The sequence below is a fragment of the Nicrophorus vespilloides genome, unplaced genomic scaffold (genome assembly GCF_001412225.1).
Source record: "Nicrophorus vespilloides isolate i.1.1-1 unplaced genomic scaffold, Nicve_v1.0, whole genome shotgun sequence".
In the NCBI taxonomy this organism is placed as follows: Eukaryota; Metazoa; Arthropoda; class Insecta; order Coleoptera; family Silphidae; genus Nicrophorus; species Nicrophorus vespilloides.
In genome coordinates this window covers 1-22,598 of record NW_017098421.1, presented here as the reverse complement: position 1 = coordinate 22,598, position 22,598 = coordinate 1, and the positions used below count along the sequence as shown (strand labels likewise).

General features: G+C 35.3%; 4 protein-coding genes and 1 non-coding gene across 7 annotated transcripts; 3 read left to right on the top strand and 2 right to left on the bottom strand.

Moving 5' to 3' along the window:
• Window positions 1–1,745: 1,745 nt before the first annotated feature.
• Window positions 1,746–1,829, top strand: Trnal-uaa. The gene has a single exon. It is a non-coding gene; the product is annotated as a tRNA-Leu (tRNA).
• Window positions 1,830–5,320: 3,491 nt separating this feature from the next.
• Window positions 5,321–7,092, top strand: LOC108562374 (WW domain-binding protein 11). The gene is made up of 4 exons (XM_017920680.1): window positions 5,321–5,570; window positions 5,634–5,857; window positions 5,922–6,176; window positions 6,234–7,092. The coding sequence occupies exons 1-4, from the start codon at window positions 5,507–5,509 to the stop codon at window positions 7,062–7,064; spliced, it is 1,374 nt and encodes a 457-aa protein (XP_017776169.1). The 5' UTR covers window positions 5,321–5,506; the 3' UTR covers window positions 7,065–7,092.
• LOC108562375 (arf-GAP with dual PH domain-containing protein 1-like) lies at window positions 7,083–9,292 on the bottom strand. Of its 2 annotated transcripts, none has more exons than XM_017920681.1 (5): window positions 9,043–9,292; window positions 8,495–8,720; window positions 7,786–8,372; window positions 7,509–7,703; window positions 7,083–7,456 (listed from the first exon to the last, which is right to left on the bottom strand). In XM_017920681.1, exons 1-5 carry the CDS (start codon window positions 9,122–9,124, stop codon window positions 7,380–7,382), a joined length of 1,167 nt encoding a protein of 388 aa, XP_017776170.1. In that variant the 5' UTR covers window positions 9,125–9,292; the 3' UTR covers window positions 7,083–7,379. The 2 variants fall into 2 exon arrangements, with proteins under 2 accessions (XP_017776170.1, XP_017776171.1); XM_017920682.1 differs by having other exon boundaries at window positions 7,083–7,444; window positions 9,043–9,286.
• A 727-nt stretch (window positions 9,293–10,019) lies between these two features.
• LOC108562377 (FAD synthase-like) lies at window positions 10,020–11,840 on the top strand. 2 transcript variants are annotated; one of them, XM_017920684.1, is made up of 3 exons: window positions 10,020–10,858; window positions 10,921–11,271; window positions 11,425–11,840. In XM_017920684.1, exons 1-3 carry the CDS (start codon window positions 10,268–10,270, stop codon window positions 11,668–11,670), a joined length of 1,188 nt encoding a protein of 395 aa, XP_017776173.1. In that variant the 5' UTR covers window positions 10,020–10,267; the 3' UTR covers window positions 11,671–11,840. The 2 variants fall into 2 exon arrangements, with proteins under 2 accessions (XP_017776173.1, XP_017776174.1); XM_017920685.1 differs by lacking the exon at window positions 11,425–11,840 and adding an exon at window positions 11,343–11,424.
• A 98-nt stretch (window positions 11,841–11,938) lies between these two features.
• On the bottom strand, window positions 11,939–14,318 carry LOC108562376 (G patch domain-containing protein 1). Its single transcript, XM_017920683.1, has 3 exons — window positions 14,175–14,318; window positions 12,821–14,117; window positions 11,939–12,754 (listed from the first exon to the last, which is right to left on the bottom strand). The coding sequence occupies exons 1-3, from the start codon at window positions 14,236–14,238 to the stop codon at window positions 11,995–11,997; spliced, it is 2,121 nt and encodes a 706-aa protein (XP_017776172.1). The 5' UTR covers window positions 14,239–14,318; the 3' UTR covers window positions 11,939–11,994.
• Between the last annotated feature and the right edge of the window lie 8,280 nt (window positions 14,319–22,598).

Genomic DNA, 22,598 nt, shown 5'->3' with positions numbered 1-22,598 from the left:
GATTGATGAGAGAGTTCCAGAATTCACGATAACGGTCTCCATCCACTCCATCCATCTCTTTGCGAGCTCTCCCTCCGATCGTTCAGGATGATCGATAATCATTTCGCTGGCTGCATTCGTTAATAAGCGATGGAAATGAGCGGAGCTCTCTCTAATGGCGATCAAAAACAAATAAAAAAGAAGAAGAAAGACGGCGGGGCGCGAATTTCGAAAATGGAAAATCGGAGGGATTGTTGTGGAGCGAAGAAACTGGTCTACCTCTGGTGGGATTTCTCTTTCGACCAAATTTATATTTATGCAATCGCATCGAATCCGAGCGGATCAATTAAATGCATCTCGGACCGAATGCATCCGTAAATCCTCGTAATCACCGCCGATTTATTCTAATTTATTCTGGTTTACGACAGGTGCAAACTGATGCAAACGAGCGAGCATAACAAATCACCGAAGATATATATTTTTTTTAAATAATAAAAACAAATAAATGTAAATCTGCTAGTTTACACTTCGTCTATGATTAGCGAACGAATGGAGTTAGTGTAGAAGATTATTTATTGATTATTCATCAAGAAAATATTGAAATTTTAATTAATGATTAATAAAAAGAGAAGAAATGTATACATTCGAATTCAAAATTTAATATTTATAAGTCTGTAGCAGACAGTAATAAAAATACCTGAATTTTTAATTACGTGTTTAATATATTGTGGACTGTAATAATTTAAAAATAATGAAAACTAAGAAAAAATAGTTGTTTTAAATTGCAAAATTATATAATGCAAATTCTAGATAGTTAACTAGAAATTATAGTGTATAATAATAAAGGAAATTGGTGATTTGAAACGGGCAAATTGTTAAATGGCAATAAATAATAAACGAGGTGTTTCGTAATCTCGTTCGCGCTTTTGTGCGTGGGAAAACGAAGATGTTATTTGCAAAGAAAAAAAATATAAAACCTGTATGACTCAGTTTCACTTTCTTCCGAAAAGTGTTTAAATCTCGCTCTTAAGTGAATGCTTTTCGGACTGTTAATACGTATAAACAATGTTATGTAAATGATTGATACTTGATTATCATGGTAATGAAAGTAATTTGAAATTGTTGTTAATGTATGGGTCAATCAATATAAAGGAAGTGCGTTTTGGGAAGGACGAGCTGCGAATTGGAAAAAAAAGTGCGGAATGCTGGTTTACGTAAGGTTGCGTCGTTAAATAATTAAGAGCGAACGAAAGAAATAAAAAGCGCCGATTTCTTCGATCCGTCGGAAGGCACGTAGAAATTTCACCAGACGCGTGATCGTCATGCAAATTGCTGTACATATTCTCGACACTTTGCTTCACCAATTTTGCAAAAGTTCAATGATCAAAACGAACAAGTAATAAACGATTTAATTAATTTATTAATTAAGTATGAATGATCGATGGTCGACGATCACGATTTTGTTTTTGTATCTCTCGTTTTTTTTTTGTATGCAAATCGCCTTTCTAATATCAACCTGCGCCACCCACGATTCTTTAAGAAGATTTAAGACTTCTCCAATTTTTTATTATCATTTTTCTATTATATAAATAAATAAGTCATCGCATTTCATACTTTCCATCAAATTATGTTGTCAATTGAAAATATATCTATTATAAATCAAATTATTATTGTAATATTATATAAATTGTTTAATTATCTAATAAATTGGTGTTCAATAACAAGTTCGTGTTTCTATATGAAAATAATGAGAGATTCTTATATAAGTCAGGTTGGCCGAGCGGTCTAAGGCGCCAGATTTAAGCTCTGGTTCCCGATTGGGAGCGTGGGTTCGAACCCCACACCTGACAAACCATTTTTTATGTATATATAAACAAAATTATTATTTTTCAATTAAAATGCAACTTATTAATCATATGCAGATTTCATAATAAGAAATATTAGCTGATTATAATAATATTTTGAAACCTCTGTAGAGTAGACATAAATTGTATAATTAATAGTTTTTTTAAATTTAGTCTTTAATTATGTTAATATAATGTAAAATGCGAAGAAATAATGTTAAAGTATGATTTATATGAAATACGTTGGTATGTATTATAGTTTTCGAGAAAATCAATTAAATGTAAAAACACTGCTTTTTTGAGCATTTTTTAAACTTATATATATATATATATGTACACTTTAATCTAGCCTTGGGTGCACTTTCGCTGCCACTCCAATTTATGCACTTGAATCTTGCATAAATGTGCATGAAACGTTTTCATTTTCGACGTTACAGTGAAACAGTAAGAATCCGAGATTTGCGAATCTTCCAATCTTAACCGTGCGAAATAACGAGTACAGAATTTCAATGCGAAGACCTTTGACTCTCTCTGGTGCAGGAGGATTCACGGATTTCCCAAAGACCACGAGTGAAAGATAAAGACGTCAAGCAAACACATATATTTTCAAGATCGTTTACGTTTGTTGTTGTTGTCACTATATTGTTCTTGCAGTCGTCTTTCTCTCTAAAACTTGTTACTAAACCGTGCAGAACTTTCCCTAACGTTTCCATATCGGCACGGCTTGACTTTCTTCTTGAAACGGCTTCAGCTGCAAACGTGTCCTTCCAAAACAATAAACAAAACATTATTAGATAACCATTGTCCGTTACCAAACAATTCGTCGATTGCAACTTTTCAATTGATTACTCAAGCCTTATCACTCTTTCAGTCTTTCCAGAAGAAAGCAGTCACAACCTTTATGTCCTTCCTTTTGGCGTCAACAAAGAAAATTACAGCCAATTGAATTCCATTTATAGTTTCTGAGAAAATCACTAAAATGCGAAGACTTTTGTATACACGTTTAATTAAGTATGTCTAAATTTGCTTTATTTTTTAATGAACAAACTAATGCAGTCTAAAAATGCAATTAACTTAATTAAATTAAAATAAAGGAACTTGAAAAAAAAAAGTGGTGAAATGCAATGTTTTTTTGTTACTGTAGGAATGTTAATTGCTGAGGAGTATAATGCGTTAAAAATTATACGCTGCGTGTCTTCCGAGTGCGGAACTGACCCACAAATCTATTCTTCAGCTGTGAGAATAAGAGAACGCATTATAAGTTAACATTTTAACACGAATTAGCGCTAGAAATCCATAGAGATGTAAAGAAATATAGTTATTTTCAATTATAATTTGGAGAAATCCGAGTCCAACATTAACATTAATGCATATAACATTATTTTCAATTATAATCAAGACTTATTAGCAAATCAAACAAAAAAATGTGTAAGGGAATAAATCTCTTTGCTGGAATGTTTTAGAAATTCTCAGAGATGTTTATCTATAGTTTATTGTACGTGCTTAGTTGAGTTTATTCATTTAATAAGTTTTTTAAGTTGAAAAATAGAATAAATTATAATTAATAAAAGAAAAAGTATTACGAAAATGTATATGTTTTCTGGTTGTTAAGTTTTTAATGAAGATTTAGTAGAATTGAATTCAAATTAGTAAGTTATGATTTGGTACTTTTAGTTGGTGATTAATGTAAATAGGTGTAAGTTGCAGGATTTGCAATGTTAAAAAGGTTTGTGGAGAGAAGCGTGACGAAGATAGGTAATCCGTTTGAATGTAACGGATTGGATAATTTGGTTCGGTAATGAGAGAGACCCATTAAGTAAATCGAGCAGAGGATAGGAGAAAATCGAAGAAATGGAGTACCGTGCACATCGGAATGGTGTTTAACTTCACGCTCGTCTGAGCACCGGTGGCAAAAAGTCTGCAAGAAGCAAACGAAACTAAAAGGATTGGAAAAGCGGTACGAAGGAAGGAAAATTGCATTCAAATTAGAACAAGCAGTTGCGTAAGGGAATCGAGTGGAAACGCGCCGTCGCCCAATGGACACGGGATTTTTGCGAAACGCACAGTTTTATTGTTGTTCTGACCTCCCCTTTCCCATCGAAGAACGTTTCATTCCATTTCTTTTCGGGGAAAGCAGAGCGCGCAAACTCGCGGAGGTGTCGATGTTACGCAACGCGGGAGGCCCTTGTTTCGCAAAACAAGACAAAAGCAAATGAAGAAGAAAGAAAAAACAAAAAAAATGGAAACGAGAGGGTAAATCGTAAATCGCCTCTCCTTTCCAGACCGCTCGTTATTCTCGTTGATGCGTTTTCACTCCGGATCGATGGCTCTTCAGATGCCAAATATAAACCGGTAATTAGTCGCAAGCAAAAAACAACTCTCACATACTTATTTTCATTTTGCATTTTTATAGTATATTTACAATATCTCTTTTGGAATTGCTATTTGCAATCATTAACATCAAAAAATTTGGTCTCCAATATTTGAATATTCAACCATTTCAAACAACACTCAACGACTGAAGTCTTTCTGACTAATTGTAACAATTAAATATACCTGTAAAAGTGAGTAATGAGTTTTAAATGTGAATAGGAATGCAATTGATAAAATTTATACAAGAATCATGATCTTTGGTCGTGTGCATGTGCTCGTTTGTTTGCTTGCTTAATTGTCACAGGCGACCATAAATATAAATTTCTTCTTAGGAAAACACTTTCTCGATTTCAATCGGTTTCAAATTAATTTAACTGAAATCGCAGGCTGAGCGTTTTCTATTTTATTTAAATCCGAACGTAAATCAACGCAATTAAACCAGTATACTTGTTTCTTTTTTTTTACAAATACTGATATTGAAATAATTGGAGTAAACTTGATGCAAAGTTTTAATTGCAATGAACATGTGTATAAATTATCTATTTATAGACAAGGCGATTAAAACTCCATCAAATTTATTTGCTCAATAACTATTTATAGTGCATACAATAATAAGTAATGATTATAAAGCAGTATTAATTATCTATGAGTACACAGTATAAACTAATTACAATAGTAATTTAAAGTTTAAAATGTTTCAATCGAATATCAACAGGTGGTGGTTTTATAAAATTTTCAATCAATTATAAATCAATTATTAATTAGTCTATATATAACCAATAATTATGAATATTAAGATAATTATAAACTGAATATTTTTGTTAATTTATATTCTTGTTTAAGGCCCTAATTGCAAACGCCAAGTTTGAACAGCGCTTAAATATCTGAACTATAAACTTGTATGGAATGCTCAGAGGTGGCACAGAACAGGAACACCTCTAACACATCATTACTGGTTCTTTTGAAAATATATATGTACTAAGAAATAGTAATTATTTATATATACAATATAATTTTCAGTTGATGAAGTATATTTAATGTAAAATTTAATCTTCTTATGCTGCGACCTCTATGTGTAAACTAAATAATTATAATTTTGACTTTGACTTTGAGCTATATTCAGCTATATTCAGTTCGCTGTTTGTTTTTATTGTGGAACCATATTATTATCTTGGATGAGACATATAAATATAATCATGTGTGTCTTTTAATTAAATGATCAATTTTCTGAGCTGGTATTATAATAAGGTGGGCTTTCAATAGTCACGACTATTTAGTGTAGTGTAAAACGAAGAAGTCACAACAACAAGATGGGACGAAGATCAATTAATACCACCAAGAGTGGGAAATACATGAACCCCACAGATCAAGCGAGTAAGTGTTCAATGAGTTCCTTGTAGGATTATGCTAAATAATAATGTGTGTAATTTAAAACAGGAAAGGAGGCTAGAAAGCAAGAGTTGAAGAAAAACAAGAAGCAGAGACAGTTGGTTAGGGCTGCTGTCTTAAAAGGCAAAGATCCACAGCAACTCTTGGAGGAGTTGGAGAAGATAGATCAAATGGAATTTAATGTGTCTCAGCCTTCACCACTGAATGAGAAAGTTTTGAAAGATAAAAGGAAAAAATTGAGGGAAACTTTGGATAGGGTTCTTGGTATGTATGTAAGTATTCTCAGTGTTGTTTTGTGAATTGCAATTAAATAATTGTGTGTATTATTCATTAAAGCACAAAGATGATCAAGAGAAATGGTCGGAATTGAAGAAGAGGCAGACTGAATATGAGCACAAGAGGGTTCAGCTGCTCACCTTCTATGAATCTGTCAAGTCTGCACAACAAGTTACAGTTGATGAGATTCCTTTGCCACAAATCCCACAGCAAGCTCCATCTTCGACGGGGTTGCAGATCCCCTTACCAACGGAAATAAAAAAGACGGAACATACAATTTACTCGATTGCAACAGCTTTAAAACTGCAGGCTTTGGTAATACAAATAGTTTATTTTTTGTATTACTGTTTTGTTCATTGATGCGGTTTCTAGGGTCAACCTATGAGAGATCCTCCAGGATGTCCGCCCGGACCTCCTCCAGATATTAACAGTGACGGTGAACTTGATGATTCGGATGAAGAGATGGACGAGGCTATAGTCCATAGGGATTCGGAGGATGAAATCGATGATGTTATTAAACCGACGTCGGTGCAGCAGAAGATGGTCGCAATTTCTGGTCAAAACGTTGACGATTTCATGAAGGAGATGGAAGAGGTTACGCAGAAGAAACCGGAGGAGGATCGTCCTAAACCCATAATCGAATCGCCAGCTCCTCCGGGAACGAGCGACCCAATGCCAATGAAACCACCGATGAATCCTCCAGGACCACCACCAGGTCTCTTCCCCAATGTGGGAATGAGGGTGCCACCGGGCCCACCTCCTGGTCGTCCTCTACTACCTCCAGGACCTCCTCCTGGCCTTCCACCTCGTCTACCGCAACTCAGGATGGGTGGACCGCCTCGCCTTCTGCGATTACCTGGTCCACCTCCCAGTATGCCGCCACCTTCACAAGGCCTCGGAATACCTAATCCCAATGTGCTATCTGCTGCTCCTCAGCTGATACAAAGAGAGCACGGAGCGGCCAAACAGAGTGCAACGATATCTGCGAAACCGCAGATCAGGAATTTAAGCGCGGACGTTACCCGCTTCGTGCCATCAACATTGCGCGTAAAACGCGAAGACAAGAAACCTAAAAGCTCTAGGGCTTTGGTACATGAACTCAAACAGAAAGAGATACTTATGACGCAAAACCAACACTACGGTAAACCGACGAAAGACGATGCTTACATGCAGTTCATGAAAGAGATGCAGCAGTTGATGTAATATATATAAAATAAAACGTTTTGGTTTTCGTATTGTTTATTCTTATATAGTACAGTATATGATAAAATGATTGAGTATTTAAACAAAAACTAAATAATGAAGACGATTTTAGTGTAATAATATTATTAATTATAATAGTTTTTTTTTTCTTGTCTTGCTGTTGCCGATGTTTTGATAGTTTTATGACGGAGGTTGGTTGTGGAAAGTGGGTGGCGTCGGAGAAGTGGGACTAGGCGAGAAGTGATGATGATTCTTTTATTGGGTGTGTTTTTAGTTTACTTTTTGGAAAAGAGTGATATGTCTGTCATGCGACGACTACCTCGGTAAGAACATATTTATCGAGTTGGTGTTCGCCCTTTTCCTGATCAGCCGCGCGGATACTGCAAAGAATTCTTAAATTAGAACGTATCTCTTGAGGTTTGTCGCTGCATCCTTAATGCTTACTTAAATTATCTTGGGGCGTCATCTGTCGCTCTATGACCCTCTCGATGACCTGGATCCACTGATCCCGATCGTTCTCGGAGCTCGCCGACAGATTATACGCCCTTTCGGGCGTGGTTAAAGTGAACGTGAAACCTTGGTGCTCCTTCACTCCCGCCGACACGCCTATTCTTACTCCATAACCATCTAAGGCGTGTCCTAAAATATTTAAAAAAAAAATCATTATGCTGTCAATATGAGACTATCAGATAAATTGAGAAATGTCTTAATTATTAATTACCAATAAATATTTCTCCCTTTGGATGTGCATCTAACGGTTCGTCGTGATACATAAGTTTCCTATTGTCTAAAGTGAACCAGCGCTTTTTGAAACCGTCGGTAGGTCGGGGACCGGTCTTCCATAACCAGCCCTCCTTGGAAAAGTCCTCGGCCAAATAACCTACGAGCTCGGACTCGCTGCAGGCTGGATACGCGACCTGCAACCGGTGCAGCTTCGCGCATCTTATTGCCATGTACCAATTCGTGATCACCTCTGGATCGTCGTGGTACAGGTAGATGTGTCTCGTCGTACCGTCCTTCAGGAACGTGATCTGCAGCGAAGACGGATAATCTATCTTCTCCGGAGCGAAGACGACGTTGATCTCCGAAACGCGCAGTATAGCCTTTGGATCGCGGTTCTCCCGCACGAAGTACTTTAGCGTATCATCGGACTCGGACAGCACGAACTTCCTTGGATGATACCTGCTGTCCTCCTTACCTCTCTTCATCAGGAATCCCTGCATCGAGCCACTTATGTAACACTGTCTTTCTGGATGACTGAACTCTTCCCTCTCATATTTGGCCTTAATCCACTGTTCAATCAACACCCTAAAAACATACACAAAATAACTTAAATACATTGACATTAAAAGAAATTATTTAATCAAATTAAAAATTATTATTTAAGTAGATATTTATTTTTGTGAAATAAACTGATATTTGTATATTACTGTGGGTCATTTTCTTTTGGTCTCCTGTAGCAGGGTGGCACCCTCTCCTCATACTTCTGCCTTGCAGCATTGTTGCCCACCTCCTTCATGCGTTCCACTTGGGAATCCTCCCACCTGTCCAACTTCAGATGCTTCACCTTGCTGATGTGCACACCCATGCTGCGGTGCACACCTGAACATCTAGTGCATATGAATATACCAATATTGTAGGAAGCATATTCGGGATCTGCAAGATAAGTGTACAGTTTATAAAAATTCAATTGAAACAGGGCCTCCTCATTGTTGGCCAATTAAAACATGTGGGCTTGTGTGACTTGATCAAACTTAATTGAATCAACTGCTTGTTTACACCCCTAAAAACAAATGCCAAAAGGCGTGCGTGCCACGGCAAACTCGATTTTTCTATAGAAAATAGAGGGTTAATACAATACTCATGCATCATCCACTTATCTCCACGAATAGTTTGTTTGTGTGCATGCACTTTTTCCGCAGTTTTGTTGCTTAAGACGAGAGGAGGATGGGATTGCAGTAGTAGTAGTAGTACTCACTTTTGCTGCCGCAATCGGCGCACACGTTGTTCCCAGCATGTTTCAGCAGCTCAACGAGCACCTTCTCGTTCCTATCTGCCATCCCGATGCTTGATCAGAGATCAGAAAGCCATGCACATAATTCAACAAATTCACAAATCAGGGAAACTATGACCATTTAACGTCGTCCATTTTTAAAACGATGCCTGCATTTGACATGTTTTGAACACACATTCAACGCACAACAACTTCATGCCGTTTCTTCGTCCTCCTCTTTCAACATACACATACTCTTTCACTCTCACTCCTACATTCACCATCTCCCTTCTACAATCCAGACGCCAGGATGCTATATATACAGGGTGGACACAATACTGGAAGCACGTGTTAGCTGCAAAAAAAAGATTATTAATTATTTACACCTAAACTGGTACATGTAATATTAATATAAACAACATTAATAATCATATAAGTAATCATCTAGTCATATAAGAACTACATATAGAGTTTAATAAAGGAATGAATCATCCTCCTTAATTGCTAGTACAATATATAATACTTATAGCATATAGTAGCTAATTTTAAAATAATAATTATTTTTATAACGCCTTCTGCAATTTTGATGAATGAAATTCAAATTTGAATAAACGTGTACATTTGGTTGCATATGCCAAACTTACTAGATTCAAAATTACTGTTGTTTTGCATCAACTTTACAAAAATGATAAAATTGTTGTTAATAGTTCTTATCAGTCGCTACTTTTAATACCTGCGTTAAGCTAATTTTATGTCTACAACTTAAAATAGAAAAGAAAATAGTTGGTCTACAATCATAACAAAGTTTGTTGTTCAGAACTTGTCGATAAGGACGGCATTTACAAATGTAATATATACAGAATTTTTGTTTTCAATGCTGCTTTTTTTTTTCTATTTATAAACAATTGTGTTTCAAATAATGTTGGTATTCCGAGTGTCAGGGCAAAAAATTTGAAAATTTATCGTTTACCTTCAAGTTAATTGTTCTTCACCTGTAAAAGAATGTTCGATAATCTATACATCATGCACCTGTATAATAGTATTGCCTTCAAGTAAGTATATATTGTCGTCCGCCAATGCGATAATTGCTGACCCAATTACGGTAGCGATGTGGTAACATTGATGATAACAGTTAAGTATGACAGTTTAACCTTAAATTCTTTTGCCACTTGTCTATGGCCTGGCGAGCCAAGCGTGTCCATGTATCAGGATGCCCTTCAACACAATTGGTGTTGTTTTTCTGGGAGAAGCCAATGGGAAATTGATGTGTGATAGCAGTGGCTATGAAGGTCTCTTCGAGAATCTTGCTAACATTGGATGCAATCTGGAGAGGTTTCCCATTGGTGCAATACAGGATGTAGTGAATCAGAAGGATGTAGTGCTGCTGATTGGTTCGGAAAGTGACTTAAATGGGGCATTGCCCTGGCAGTATAGTGAAGAAGGAGATGGCTTTTTCATGTACAGATCTTTCATATTGGGAGGTTACTTCAATAATTGGAGTGCTTTAATTGATCACATAGCATACTTGAGACAACCAATCAAGTACACTAAAGTGTTTACATTCATGGATAGTAAGAATTTAGGAAACTTAACGAGGAGTGTTAAATTCAAGGATGCTGAGCTTCAGATTGACTCAAGTGGTGGTCTGCAGGTCACATCTACTAAAGTTGAAGTTGTAAATAACATACAGAAACATTTGAAGAATAATTTCAAAAGTAAATTAACAAATGTGGAGTATTTCGATGACTTGCATGACAAGTTATTTGCCTGTGGTAAAGTTAATATTAGAGAAGCTATTCATGTGAGTAGATTTAGTTGCCTAATGTTTATGTTTTTACTAATTTTTTAATGATTTTTGTTTAGAAAATAGAGCAATGTTTTGATTCTTATGGACCTGATAATGTGTTTATCAGTTTCAATGGTGGCAAGGACTGTACAGTGCTTTTGCACTTGATGCTTGCTGTTCTAAAAAGAAATTATATTGAATACAATACACCTGTTTTGTGCATGTATGTAAAGAGCAAGATGCCTTTCGATGAAATTGATAAATTTATTGCTGATATGCAAGAGTTTTATGGATTGGAGGTAATCACTATTGATTCATGCATCAAAGAAGCTTTAACCAATATCCTCAACGAAAGGCCCAATCTGAAGGCTTGCCTAATGGGAACTAGAAGGACTGATCCATTCTCTCAAAATCTACAACATTTCAAGGTATGTCTGAAAATATTAATCCTACCTTTGACTATAATGAATGGATTATAATATTATAGTTATGTTGACAGAGAGAAAGTCAATGAATCATGGATGATATAGTTGAAGGTAGGATTAGAAATGATTTCAAATTTTATTAATGTTTGCATTTAGATGACGGATAATGGATGGCCGGAGGTGATGAGGGTCAGTCCGTTGTTGGATTGGGATTACGGTGAGGTGTGGGATTATCTTTTGGACTTTAAAGTGCCTTATTGCGGATTGTACGATCAAGGGTATACGTCCTTAGGAAACGTAGACAATACTGATAGAAATCCTGATTTGTACTATAACGGGTCATATCTGCCGGCTTACAAACTTCTGGATGGTTCGAAGGAGCGAAGCGGCAGACGAAAGTAAATCCAGTATGTTTTAGGTCAAGATTTAAACATGCGGTTGACCTAAGGATTTGTGAACAACGATTGATTCGCATGAACCTTTGTTCGATCGATGATGATCTAAAGCTAAACTTTAGTCACTTAGCGGGAATACCACTTATTTATTCACCTTTTTGTACAGTACAAAACCACTTAATTACAGGTAATTATTTGAATACTTCGTAGACAGTATTTTATTTCTGGCTGATAATCGGGTAATAGGGATGGATTATTTACTTAAATGAGAGAAATTTAGGGCAATTTTATTTTATTATACATTAAATTAATAAAGACAACAACGAATCCCTTATCGTTTGTGCTTGTGCTTCTTTTTATGTTTCTCCTTCTTGTGTTTCTTATGCTTTTCCTTCTTCGTTTTCTCCTCTTTCCTCTCCACCCACACATCATCGCTCTTCGATTCCATCAGATTCTCCACTCTGTTTACAATCTTCTCCGGTAATTTAGGCCCGTACAGATTATCGTCCGGCTGTTGTTGCGGAACTTCCTCGATCACCTCAGGTTCTGGCTGGGTGGGCACCGTTCCAGGTTTTGTAAACTTGATGAATGGTATATCCGATAGAATTCCTTGCTTCAACGGTTTGATTTTTGGCAGAAATATGTCCTTCGCTAAAATCGCCTCTTTCATCTCTTCCATTTTACTGTCGGACGTTGGAGGTGGTGATGGTAGCTTCTCCTGTTCACTTACCCTGGACTCTGATTCTACCTTCGTCTCTACGGTATCCTCATCTTCGTCATCGCTAAAGAATATTGCTTTGAATAAGTCCTTGTTCTTTGAGACGTCAATTTTTTCGGTTATATCGATAGTAGGAATTTCTACTTCCATTAGTGGAGTAGAATCACCGATGTCGCCCTCTTTAGATTCATCATTTTTCGTGGATTGTTCCTTGGAATCGATTGTTTTTAATGATTGATTTTCATGTGGGACTTTGAAGTCGGGATTATTTTGCAGACCGGAACTTTGCACACGTCCCGTTTCATCCACTTCCTTTTCATTTTGGAATATCAGGTTTCTCTTGCGCACTGGTGTTTTTAACTCTACGTTTTCCCTGGAATACACAAAACGATTAATATATTATATTAACATTCATATGAGTATTTTATTAATAGCTTACCAATGGGCAGGTTCTGGAACGTTAAACCTTTTACAGAGAAACGTATGCGGCAACCAATCTTCGGTAGTTCTAGTGAAGTCACCAAACATCTTCAGCTTCGCTGCTTCCCTTTGATGCTCAGTACCATAAACGGAGGAAGATTTCTCCGCGGGTACCATAGGATCCGTATGCTCGTCAGATTGCCCGGCCGAGACGAATTTATCGAATACCAGCCATGGTGCTACATCTTCCTTCTTCTCCTTTATCTCTGGTTTAATATCCTCGGACTTGGATGAAGTGCCGCTATTCTCTGGTGCCTTTTCTCCCAATGCTTCGGCTCTAGTAGTGGCATCAATATCGCATCTACGCGTCTTTTTAGGTTCTTCTTTACTACTCTCATCCTGGATAGGAGCAAATCTGGACTTCCTCACTTTATGCTTTCCGGAGAAGCTGCGAGGAATCGTTGGGACAGGAAATATCTCGTTCACCGCCAAATAGTTAGAGCTTAAGATAAACGAATCGAACAGCACCCTTCCAGTAACTCTGATCTGTTCCTGCTGCTTCTCGGTGTGCATTTCAAAATCATAAGACTCTATATCTTCTCTCCCGTAAATATCGTCATCTTCATCTTCGAACGCTCCAACTCCGAACGCCTGTCCACCGATGGTCATATTCTTGTTTTTAACATTTTTCACAACAAAGTTTTTCTGCGAAAGCTTTAAACTGGCGTAACCGCGATCCAAACCTTTATATCCAATACCAAATGTATTGTTCTTATGAATCTTCAGAGCTTCCTCATATATCTCTGGTAATTTGTATGTTGAATTCCTGATGGATGGCCTCATCTCATAAGCCTTTGCAGATGTAGAACCATACACCCTCTGCTGCTTGGAAATCTCTGTACCTTCATGCTTAAAACCAATATTCCTCAACAACAAATAACCAATGGTTTCAGTGCTGTTGTCAATGAGCATATGCAGCACAGGAACACCAGGTATAGGTCCATCAGAAAAAACTTTCTTCTTACGTTTTTTGCTTGTATTAAAGTCTTTCGTGGCTTTGATGACTTGCGGGGCTATACCGAACTCCCCGATATCCTCTTCATCCATGTAATCCTCGGCTGTTCGTATTGTGCTCACGGATTTCTCCGATCGGGAACTCTTGAATTCGGTTGGTTGCCATCCTCCAGCAGAGCCAACGGTGTTGAAGAATCCAGCAGAGAATCCTCCAGTGAACGCTCCATGAAACCTACGCCTACCATTGCTATCCGTGGCGATTTGATCCTCCACAAAAATCGGTTTCTTCTTGGGAATCTCATCTAAATAAAAATAATGACCAATTAATACATTTCATATAACTATACTGCACTACATACCTTCGTCGTATTGCTCTAATGGTTTCCCAAAGAAATTGAACTTTTCTTCTTCGTAATCATCCATAATTTCATTTAAATGGAAAACGTTACTAATTCATTTTAAAACCCAGTGTTTATTATACTTTGGTTAACCTTAAATTATAATCAAACGTCAGGGAAATTCTGAAATTCTTCACTAGATGGAACTATATCAAATAAATAATTGAAATATACATTTAAATTTAAATGTTTCTCAAAGAAATATCAAATAAAAATATTATAAAAGTTAACTTTATTGATAGAATATAAATAGATTAATCAACGTTTTATCTTATTTATATTAGCGACTTCTTTCCATTTCATTGCTAAATTTAACTATTTTGGAGCTGCTGCAATTACAACTTATTAAATTGTTTTTTGTATTTATTCTTCTTCTTCCGGTAATAAGTCTCCTTCTGGAAATCTCTTGACATTTACTATCTACAACAAAGTGGTGAGTGTCAGGTCGAAACCTCTGCAAAACCAGCAAATCGAGTGGGAAGTTTTTTTGTATTTATTGGTAGTTAATTTATTAATGGTGATATTTAAGTTTAATAAGTTTAGTCTAGTGACATCTACCAACAAATTTTGAAAGTTAAAAATTTAAATTTTCTTGCTGCAATGGTTACATACATATTACCATCAAAATTCAAATTATTTATTATATAAACTAGTAAGTTAATATATTAAATATTTAACACTTTCATTATGCTCTGTTGTGAAAATAATATTTAAGAAATGTTCATGTATAAAATTTAAATAATTTCTATTTTTTATTACAGAATTTTTGAATTGTTCAAGTGGACATTTTACAATTCTTTATTAAAGTGTAATAATTTTTAATCATTTTTTTGTGTGAATGAAATGAAATAAGGAACTGAAGATAATAAGTCGGGTGATTTTATTGTAGGGGACGTTTATTGCACGGTTCGACGGTCGCATTATGTAAAGTACCCGGCAATAATATAGAAGAGGAGGAAAGTAAATGAAAAAAAATACACGAGTAAAACATAAGAACAAGTAGAAGAAGAAGAAGAACGTGATCTCCTAGATAAGGCGTTCTGGATAGGGAGCAGTACTCCTCCGTCGGATTAATCCAGATACTCACTGCATTAATTCACAATTAGAATAATTTACGATTTAATCCCCGGCAGATAACGCATCTTTATCTGTTTTACACGCTCGCTGATAATTCCATATCGTATTAGCCTTGATTTTGTAATCACTTCCGAAAAAAAAAAAGAGCGTATGTGTGTATGGTTTTCGTATTTGAATATCGTCTCTCCTGCTTTCATTATTTTATATAACTTTTTTCGGTCGTGCGATAATTACAGAAATTTTATGTGATTTATGCATCTCTGCGGATGCAGTTTTGATCTTTCCTTTAGCAATGGTAGAACGGATGACATTTTGCGGTAAAAATTAGAATTTTTAAATTTGGTATTTCGCGCGAGACCTCGAAAATAAAAAAAGAGAGAAGAGTGAAATAAATAATAAAAATAATGGAAGGAGGAGGCAATCCGCATAATAAATTCATTACACACGCACACGGACTGGCCCGAATTGTTAATAGGAACGTCGTCGTCTGTATTTGGCAATTCTCTGGTGGCCCGGACATTTCTCACACACGCACATTATCATATGATTATAAAAGAGGAGCGTGGACGTTTACCGTCTGCTGGACAGGGAAGGATAGAAGGTTCTTTTTTGTTTTTGTTAATTTTATTTATTTTTTTGTTTGTTTGGCGCGTTTCACTTTCAGCTGCGCAGCAGAAATACAAAATACAAGCGGAGAACGAAAGGACCTTGTCCGGCCTATATCTACATAAATCTCTAGGTTTTTCAGGGTTATCAAATCGCCGGAGGATATCCTGAAAATATATACGTTTTTTGTGTGTGTTTCTCTCTCTTTTTCGTCGATTGCCCCTCGCCTCTCACCAAAAAAGAGCGGCCTTTTGTTCTGCCCTCCTCCTCCTCCTACTCCTTCACCTCTTCCCGCGCTTAGAACGCGCGCCTTTCCTAATCCAAGACAAGAAAAATCAGGCGGGTGCTAAAAAAAGAATGGCTCTCCAAGGTCCGTTGAAAAGATTCCCAAAAAGTGTTAACACTTTGGACAAACGCAGACAGTCTAAGAGTCTCCGTTTAGAAATCTCCGCGCCTACGCGTTTCAAAAGGCGAGGAATTGGGGAGCATCAGGCTTTTACTATCATCATCCTCTTCGTCTTGTATGATCCCTTTCATCGTGTACAGATATTGCTGTGTTTATTAATCCACGCACAGGAAATGAGGCAACCTTTTAGCTCTGTTCTTTTTTGTTGTAATGCTGTAAACACGCATACACAGACACACACGTAAGTGTGTATAAATAATGCGGAAATTGGAATAGAATGGCCCTTTGTGCGGCTCAAGTTCAATATATCATCGTTACGCGCCGATCCTCTCCCGTTCGTTCGTTCTTTCCTATGGAGATTTATGTGTGTGAAACGATAATACCGATTCCATTTCAACTACTTTACACTGCTTTTATTGCGTATTGTCTCTAATCGAGTCCATTGTTAATTTGTCAAAGACCTTTTCCTCCTAGTCCTTCGAAACTCGCCGCTCTTATTTTTTTTCTATTATTTCCAGACGACTTTGCTCTGTCCGACAATACTACTACTACTAATAATAATAACGTTTCTATAATCGAGGTGATCGATGACCACGCAGGAAACATCATCATGGTCTCTCTGTTTATATTTTTCTATCATGGAAAACGTTTCTTTGTTTATAACAATATTTAAATATATTACAATTGGAGAATCATTCAATTTACAGATTATTTACATAAACTAAGGATTTCGTAGTTATTCTTTAATAACTAAAAATAATATTTATATCAAAATTTTCGTTTCGTTTTCTATGGAATCTCTACTGGAAACACAATTTTAAGAAAATATTATAAAGGTTAATTTTTTTGTAAAGTAATCGTTTTATAATATGTAAATGTTTGTTGATCAATAATCGATAGTTTCTAAATTAATTAAGACTTGTATTTATCATCAATCAAGTGCACTTGTCGAGGGTGGGGGGGGATTTAGTAAATGCTTAATTAAAGTGGAAAGAATGATTGAATGAACGATAGGAGAGCGCACGGAATATAAGTGAATTCCATTAATCTTATGCAGGCCAGGTTTCTTATTGTCTCTGCCCGAAGTAGGTGGAAGAGGACGGAGGAGGAAGCCCGTCCTCTTCAACTTCGGAGAGCTGCATTGCGGTACCTGCACTTCGTAGATCAATGTTTCGTAATTAAATTTGAGCCGAATCTGCCGTTGGCAACGTCCTCCACACAACGACGACGAATCAACGAGAAGAAAGAAAGAAAGAGCGGAAGAACGACACAATTATTATGCAATCGAATTGTTGTTGTGGCTCGAAATAAAGAAACCCGTTCATTATTTATAATAATCCCTGCCAATTATCGTTTGGTAATTCGAAAGAGAAGCGACTGCAAACGATATTGCGAGGCGAAATATATTATTGGGAGTATCCTTATTTCGGGACAGGTAGGTATTTCGAGAAACGTTTACCGCCAAAGAAGTTTTTTTTCTTCATCTCTTTTCCCAAACACCAGTTTTAGAGAGCACTCAAATTGCAGGGCGTTCGTGAGGATCATAGTTTATATGACACCGATATCCTAATACTCCCCCTCATAATCGTGCTTCAACTTGTCCCATGAATTTCGCACTTCCCAACGAATTGTTGCATTCCACACAGAACGTCTCACACAGGTTCGTTGGCTCATTATTTACTAACAAAAAAAAAATGGTAGTTCAAATATCATAAATCGATTAGATGTTTCGTGTTGTTGTTCCTTCTTTTTTTGTATACATATTCATAAACTATCTCTCTATCCTTGGTTAAGTCATAGACAAACAATTGAAGACGCGTACTTGAAACAAGCACGTAACATCGGAAAAGTACGCCGGATTGATCCGATTGAACGGCATTAGGAAACATTGATACGATGATAAAATGTCCCGAGACCAGTTTTCGTTTGGTTGCACAGACAACTAGGTCCAGTTTCGTGGATGGATCTTGAGGGAAGCGATAACATCATAGACTGGCGCAATCCAAACCATATATATATATATATGATTATTGGTATTTGTGTGCGTGAGTCTGTACACAAATAAAAGCATGAAAAAAAAAAACGCAATCAGACTTATCGTAATCCGTTTTTATTGAATGAAAAACTAGTCCGTGTCGAAACGCTCTTCAATTCGTAATTTTTGCTGGAAAACAACAGATACACAAACACTCCAGTTACAACAAGGATGCAAGTGATCGAAGTGGCCATAAACTAAAGCACTTTATCTGATGGTTACGATTAGGAAGAGTTTCAACGAATCATTACCTAAACTTAATTAACTTTATTTATAGATTGATTTTTAGAAACTAAATTCAATGAATTTCGTCGAAACGCTCATCAATTCGTAAATTACTAAAACGCATATCAATATCTACACTCTTATTTTTTAAATAAGAAAGCAATTAATCAAAGAGTTTAACCAAAATATCAATTTCTTGAGAAATTCCGTTGCATCATTAAGAAATTAAAGTTTTGAGCGTGTAATAAAGTTAGTATCAAAGTGGAAATCTAAATTACAATAATAATAAAAAAAAACAACACTAATCCTATTTAATTTATATTTTAAGTTTTAATTATAAAAAGTAATTGTCTCCGGATAGTAAACATATACTATGATAGATTACATCTTATTGCTACCCCAATTAGGGATGGAAGCGGCAATTGTAACTATTTTATTATTTCGGAATTACGGTTGACCATTGTGCGCAGGAAAGAAGGGTTTTCTAACGCTTTGTTGTGTTGGGTAAAATAATGTAAATAATGTTTTTTTTTTCCTTTGAAATAAATGTGAGCGCCATTTCACCTAAAGAGACGTGGGAGTATTAAATAGATGCAACTGCAGTGCAGATAAACTCGCTCAGGTATCCCGTTTATTGTTCAAGGATTGCCAAAGAAAACCAACGAAAAAAAAAGGGTTTTTCCTTTATTCAATTTTGTGAATGAGCGCGCATTGATTTTCTTAAATTGGATTATGATGAAACAAAGAATGCAATTCTCGATGACATTTGGCTTCTGTTAAATTGCGTTCAACGTAATTTGAAGAAGATGATGTAAAAAAAAAATTGTATTCATCGGTCTGAAGATTCTCGTAATAATTTTTCCCAACATCTGGAAAAATCATTAACGTTTTTTTCTCTCGCCCCACGACTTCTCAATTACGTTTTATTTCCAGTCCCGATGCGCCTCGGAATGCACTCCATTATGCAGACCGAAAATAATACTTTCCTATCGCGCTCGCACCTTGTTTGATTCTTCTTAACAACAACAACAAAAAAAAAATTATAACTATCCAATTAGTTCTTGGTTCTTTGCACCAGCAGTTTTAATTAGAGAAAAAGAGCGATTACAACGTTTACCCACATCTAGAATTTTCGTCCCTAAATTAAAAGTAAACAACAAATAGTTGTAGCCGTTTTGAGCACACAAAACCACCAGCGTAATCTTATGCAATGTTTAACTTATGGACGATATTTTTTTATTTTTTTTTTTTGGATGGATGAAGAGAAGATTCTCTTATCTAAGTAAAATATTTGATGGGGTTTTTACAATTGCTAACAGTTCTGGAGTACGTACTCTGCACCTAATCTGTGTATCTTTTTTGTGGCCGCAGATAAACAAAGGTCTCAGGTAAAGAATCGAAGAAAGATTTCCGAGGATCGTCACGGCCCTTTTCGCGCAGGTAATTTAACCTTAAGACAGGTAAAATGCAAATTGTATGAGCATCCAACACCTGCGCGGTGTTTTTTAGCAGCAGCAATGCTTTCAGGTATAAAAAAAAAACTCTTTCTGGGTGGTGTTTTTTTTTTTTTATAAATTTTATGTTGCTGGATTCCGTTAATTATTTATGCCGGAATTAAGTGGCGTTACGAAATCTCGTTTTCACACGAGAAACAGTTTGGCAATGGGATTGAGGTGGATTCGGGAATTGTTTATCTATCTATTTATTTATTTACTTTTGATATATATAATTGGAACGAAACCGGGCAATAAAATTGCGTCCGTCTCCTCGATTTCGTTCCTCGTTTCGAACATCGGCCGCCTGCGGGCTTATTTTTAGCCAGAAGTGGCTCGAAAAAAGGGTATTTTTAAACGCGCGAAGAGAGTTCGTAACCTTGATGTTGCTGCTGGTGTCTCTCCTTCTCTCTATGATGAAACAATATTTATGAAGTTTATATCTTGTGTATAAATAGTTGGGGAAAAGTCAAGAAATCTTTATTTATCTATGGATAACCGATAAATACAAAATTATCTTTAACTTATTGGTAGATTGCGATAAACTCGATGGTTTCTAGGAAGAAGCCGAAAAGGGGATTCTTCGATTGAAAAAAAAAAAACGAGCGAATGAAGATTGTTATGTGTGAGAAGCATATTTCTGTTTCCTGTTTCGGTAATTCTATTATAAACAGGCCATTCGCACTCGACGAATTTCGTGATGTGTGCGTGGGTGGGTGGTTGTTGTGTGTTCTCAGAAGTCCGACTTTCCTTATCCCGCAGTTCCTGTCGACAACAATCGCTTTATCACTGGCGATTCTTTGCCGGGCTTTCCGAGAGGGAAAGAGCCGAACGTAACGTTATTTTCGAAACCGCAAAACCGACAATCATTCACAGATTACCGCTGCATATCGAATGCAATGTCAAAAGATAGATAGTTTAAGCAATTAGCTAAATCTTTTTTTTTCCTAGTCTGGTAAGCTTTTTTCCGATAATCTTCCTATGTTTCACACAGAAACCGCAGTCTTAACAATTTTCTTTCATTCTTGAATTATCGAATTATCTCTGAAATAAAACGTTTCTAATATTACGTTACCAAAATATTATACAATTAACAGTTGATTTATGACATTGTAGTTGTTAAAATATTATTAACTAATTATTATCTATTATTATTTTGAAAGTTTTGAAGGAAATTGAAATATGAAGAAAATATCTACAAAATATTATGGAAATTCATTAAATTTTGTTCAAACTTTCATAAAATATTTGTTAATTTTTATAAAAATTCATACACTTTTATACAATTTTATTCACTACGATTTTTTTCCTAATTATGAAGAAAATATTTGTTAAATGTGATAGAAATTCATAGACTTGGACTATTTTTCCAAAATTCATACACTCAATGTATATACAAATTATATACAAATATCTTGAATATGCTAAAACTCTTTCAAGAAAAATGTTTGCTCTGTGTAGGAAACAGATTATAATGCAATTCCTACACAGAGCAAACATTTTTCTTGAAAGAGTTTTACAAAATTTTGTTTCAACTTTCAGAAAATATTTGTTAATTTTTTAAAAAAAATCATACACTCTATTTTTTTTAGTTTAATTGATAAATTTTATAGAAATTTATTCACTATGATTTTTTCCTAATTATGAAGAAAATATTTGTTAAATGTGATAAAAATTCAAAGACTTGGACTATTTTTCCAAAATTTAGTTTAAATGTGAATAAAATGTTTAAAATTTATACACAATGACTTTTTAACAAAATTTGGTCAATTTATATACAAATATCCTGAATATGCTAAAATTGTAAAACTCTTTCAAGAAAAATGTTTGCTCTGTGTAGGAAACAGATTATATTGCAATTCCTACACAGAGCAAACATTTTTCTTGAAAGAGTTTTACAAAATTTTTTTTCAACTTTCAGAAAATATTTGTTAATTTTTTAAAAAAAATCATACACTATTTTTTTAGTTTAATTGATAAATTTTATAGAAATTTATGCACTATGATTTTTTCCTTGATATGAAGAAAATATTTGTTAAATGTGATAGAAATTCATAGACTTTGACTATTTTTCCAAAATTTAGTTTAAATGTGAATAAAATGTTTAAAATTTATACACAATGACTTTTTAACAAAATTTGGTCAATTTATATACAATTATCCTGAATAAACTTAAATTGTAAAACTCTTTCAAGAAAATTGTTTGCTCTGTGTAGGAAACAGATTATAATGCAATTCCTACACAGAGCAAACATTTTTCTTGAAAGAGTTTCAGAAAATATTTGTTAATTTTTTTTAAAAAATCATACACTCTATTTTTTTTAGTTTAATTGATAAATTTTATAGAATTTTATTCACTATGATTTTTTCCTAATTATGAAGAAAATATTTGTTAAATGTGATAAAAATTCAGACTTTGACTATTTTTCCAAAATTTTGTTTAAATGTGAATAAAATGTTTGAAATTTATACACAATGACTTTTTAACAAAATTTGGTCAATTTATATACAAATATCCTGAATATGCTAAAATTGTAAAACTC

Excerpts from the sequence above, each read along its gene's own strand:
- LOC108562375 (XM_017920681.1), bottom strand. The coding sequence starts at position 9,124 with ATGGCAGATAGGAACGAGAAGGTGCTCGTTGAGCTGCTGAAACATGCT. Across the intron at positions 8,373-8,494 it reads CCAAAAGAAAATGACCCACA|GGTGTTGATTGAACAGTGGA; the intron begins GTAATATACAAA and ends GTATGTTTTTAG. Across the intron at positions 7,704-7,785 it reads AAAGGGAGAAATATTTATTG|GACACGCCTTAGATGGTTAT; the intron begins GTAATTAATAAT and ends TAAATATTTTAG.
- LOC108562376 (XM_017920683.1), bottom strand. The coding sequence starts at position 14,238 with ATGGATGATTACGAAGAAGAAAAGTTCAATTTCTTTGGGAAACCATTA. Across the intron at positions 14,118-14,174 it reads ATTAGAGCAATACGACGAAG|ATGAGATTCCCAAGAAGAAA; the intron begins GTATGTAGTGCA and ends ATTTTTATTTAG. Across the intron at positions 12,755-12,820 it reads GTTCCAGAACCTGCCCATTG|GGAAAACGTAGAGTTAAAAA; the intron begins GTAAGCTATTAA and ends TGTGTATTCCAG.
- LOC108562377 (XM_017920684.1), top strand. The coding sequence starts at position 10,268 with ATGCCCTTCAACACAATTGGTGTTGTTTTTCTGGGAGAAGCCAATGGG. Across the intron at positions 10,859-10,920 it reads ATATTAGAGAAGCTATTCAT|AAAATAGAGCAATGTTTTGA; the intron begins GTGAGTAGATTT and ends ATTTTTGTTTAG. Across the intron at positions 11,272-11,424 it reads AAAATCTACAACATTTCAAG|ATGACGGATAATGGATGGCC; the intron begins GTATGTCTGAAA and ends GTTTGCATTTAG.
- LOC108562374 (XM_017920680.1), top strand. The coding sequence starts at position 5,507 with ATGGGACGAAGATCAATTAATACCACCAAGAGTGGGAAATACATGAAC. Across the intron at positions 5,571-5,633 it reads GAACCCCACAGATCAAGCGA|GAAAGGAGGCTAGAAAGCAA; the intron begins GTAAGTGTTCAA and ends AATTTAAAACAG. Across the intron at positions 5,858-5,921 it reads ATAGGGTTCTTGGTATGTAT|CACAAAGATGATCAAGAGAA; the intron begins GTAAGTATTCTC and ends TATTCATTAAAG.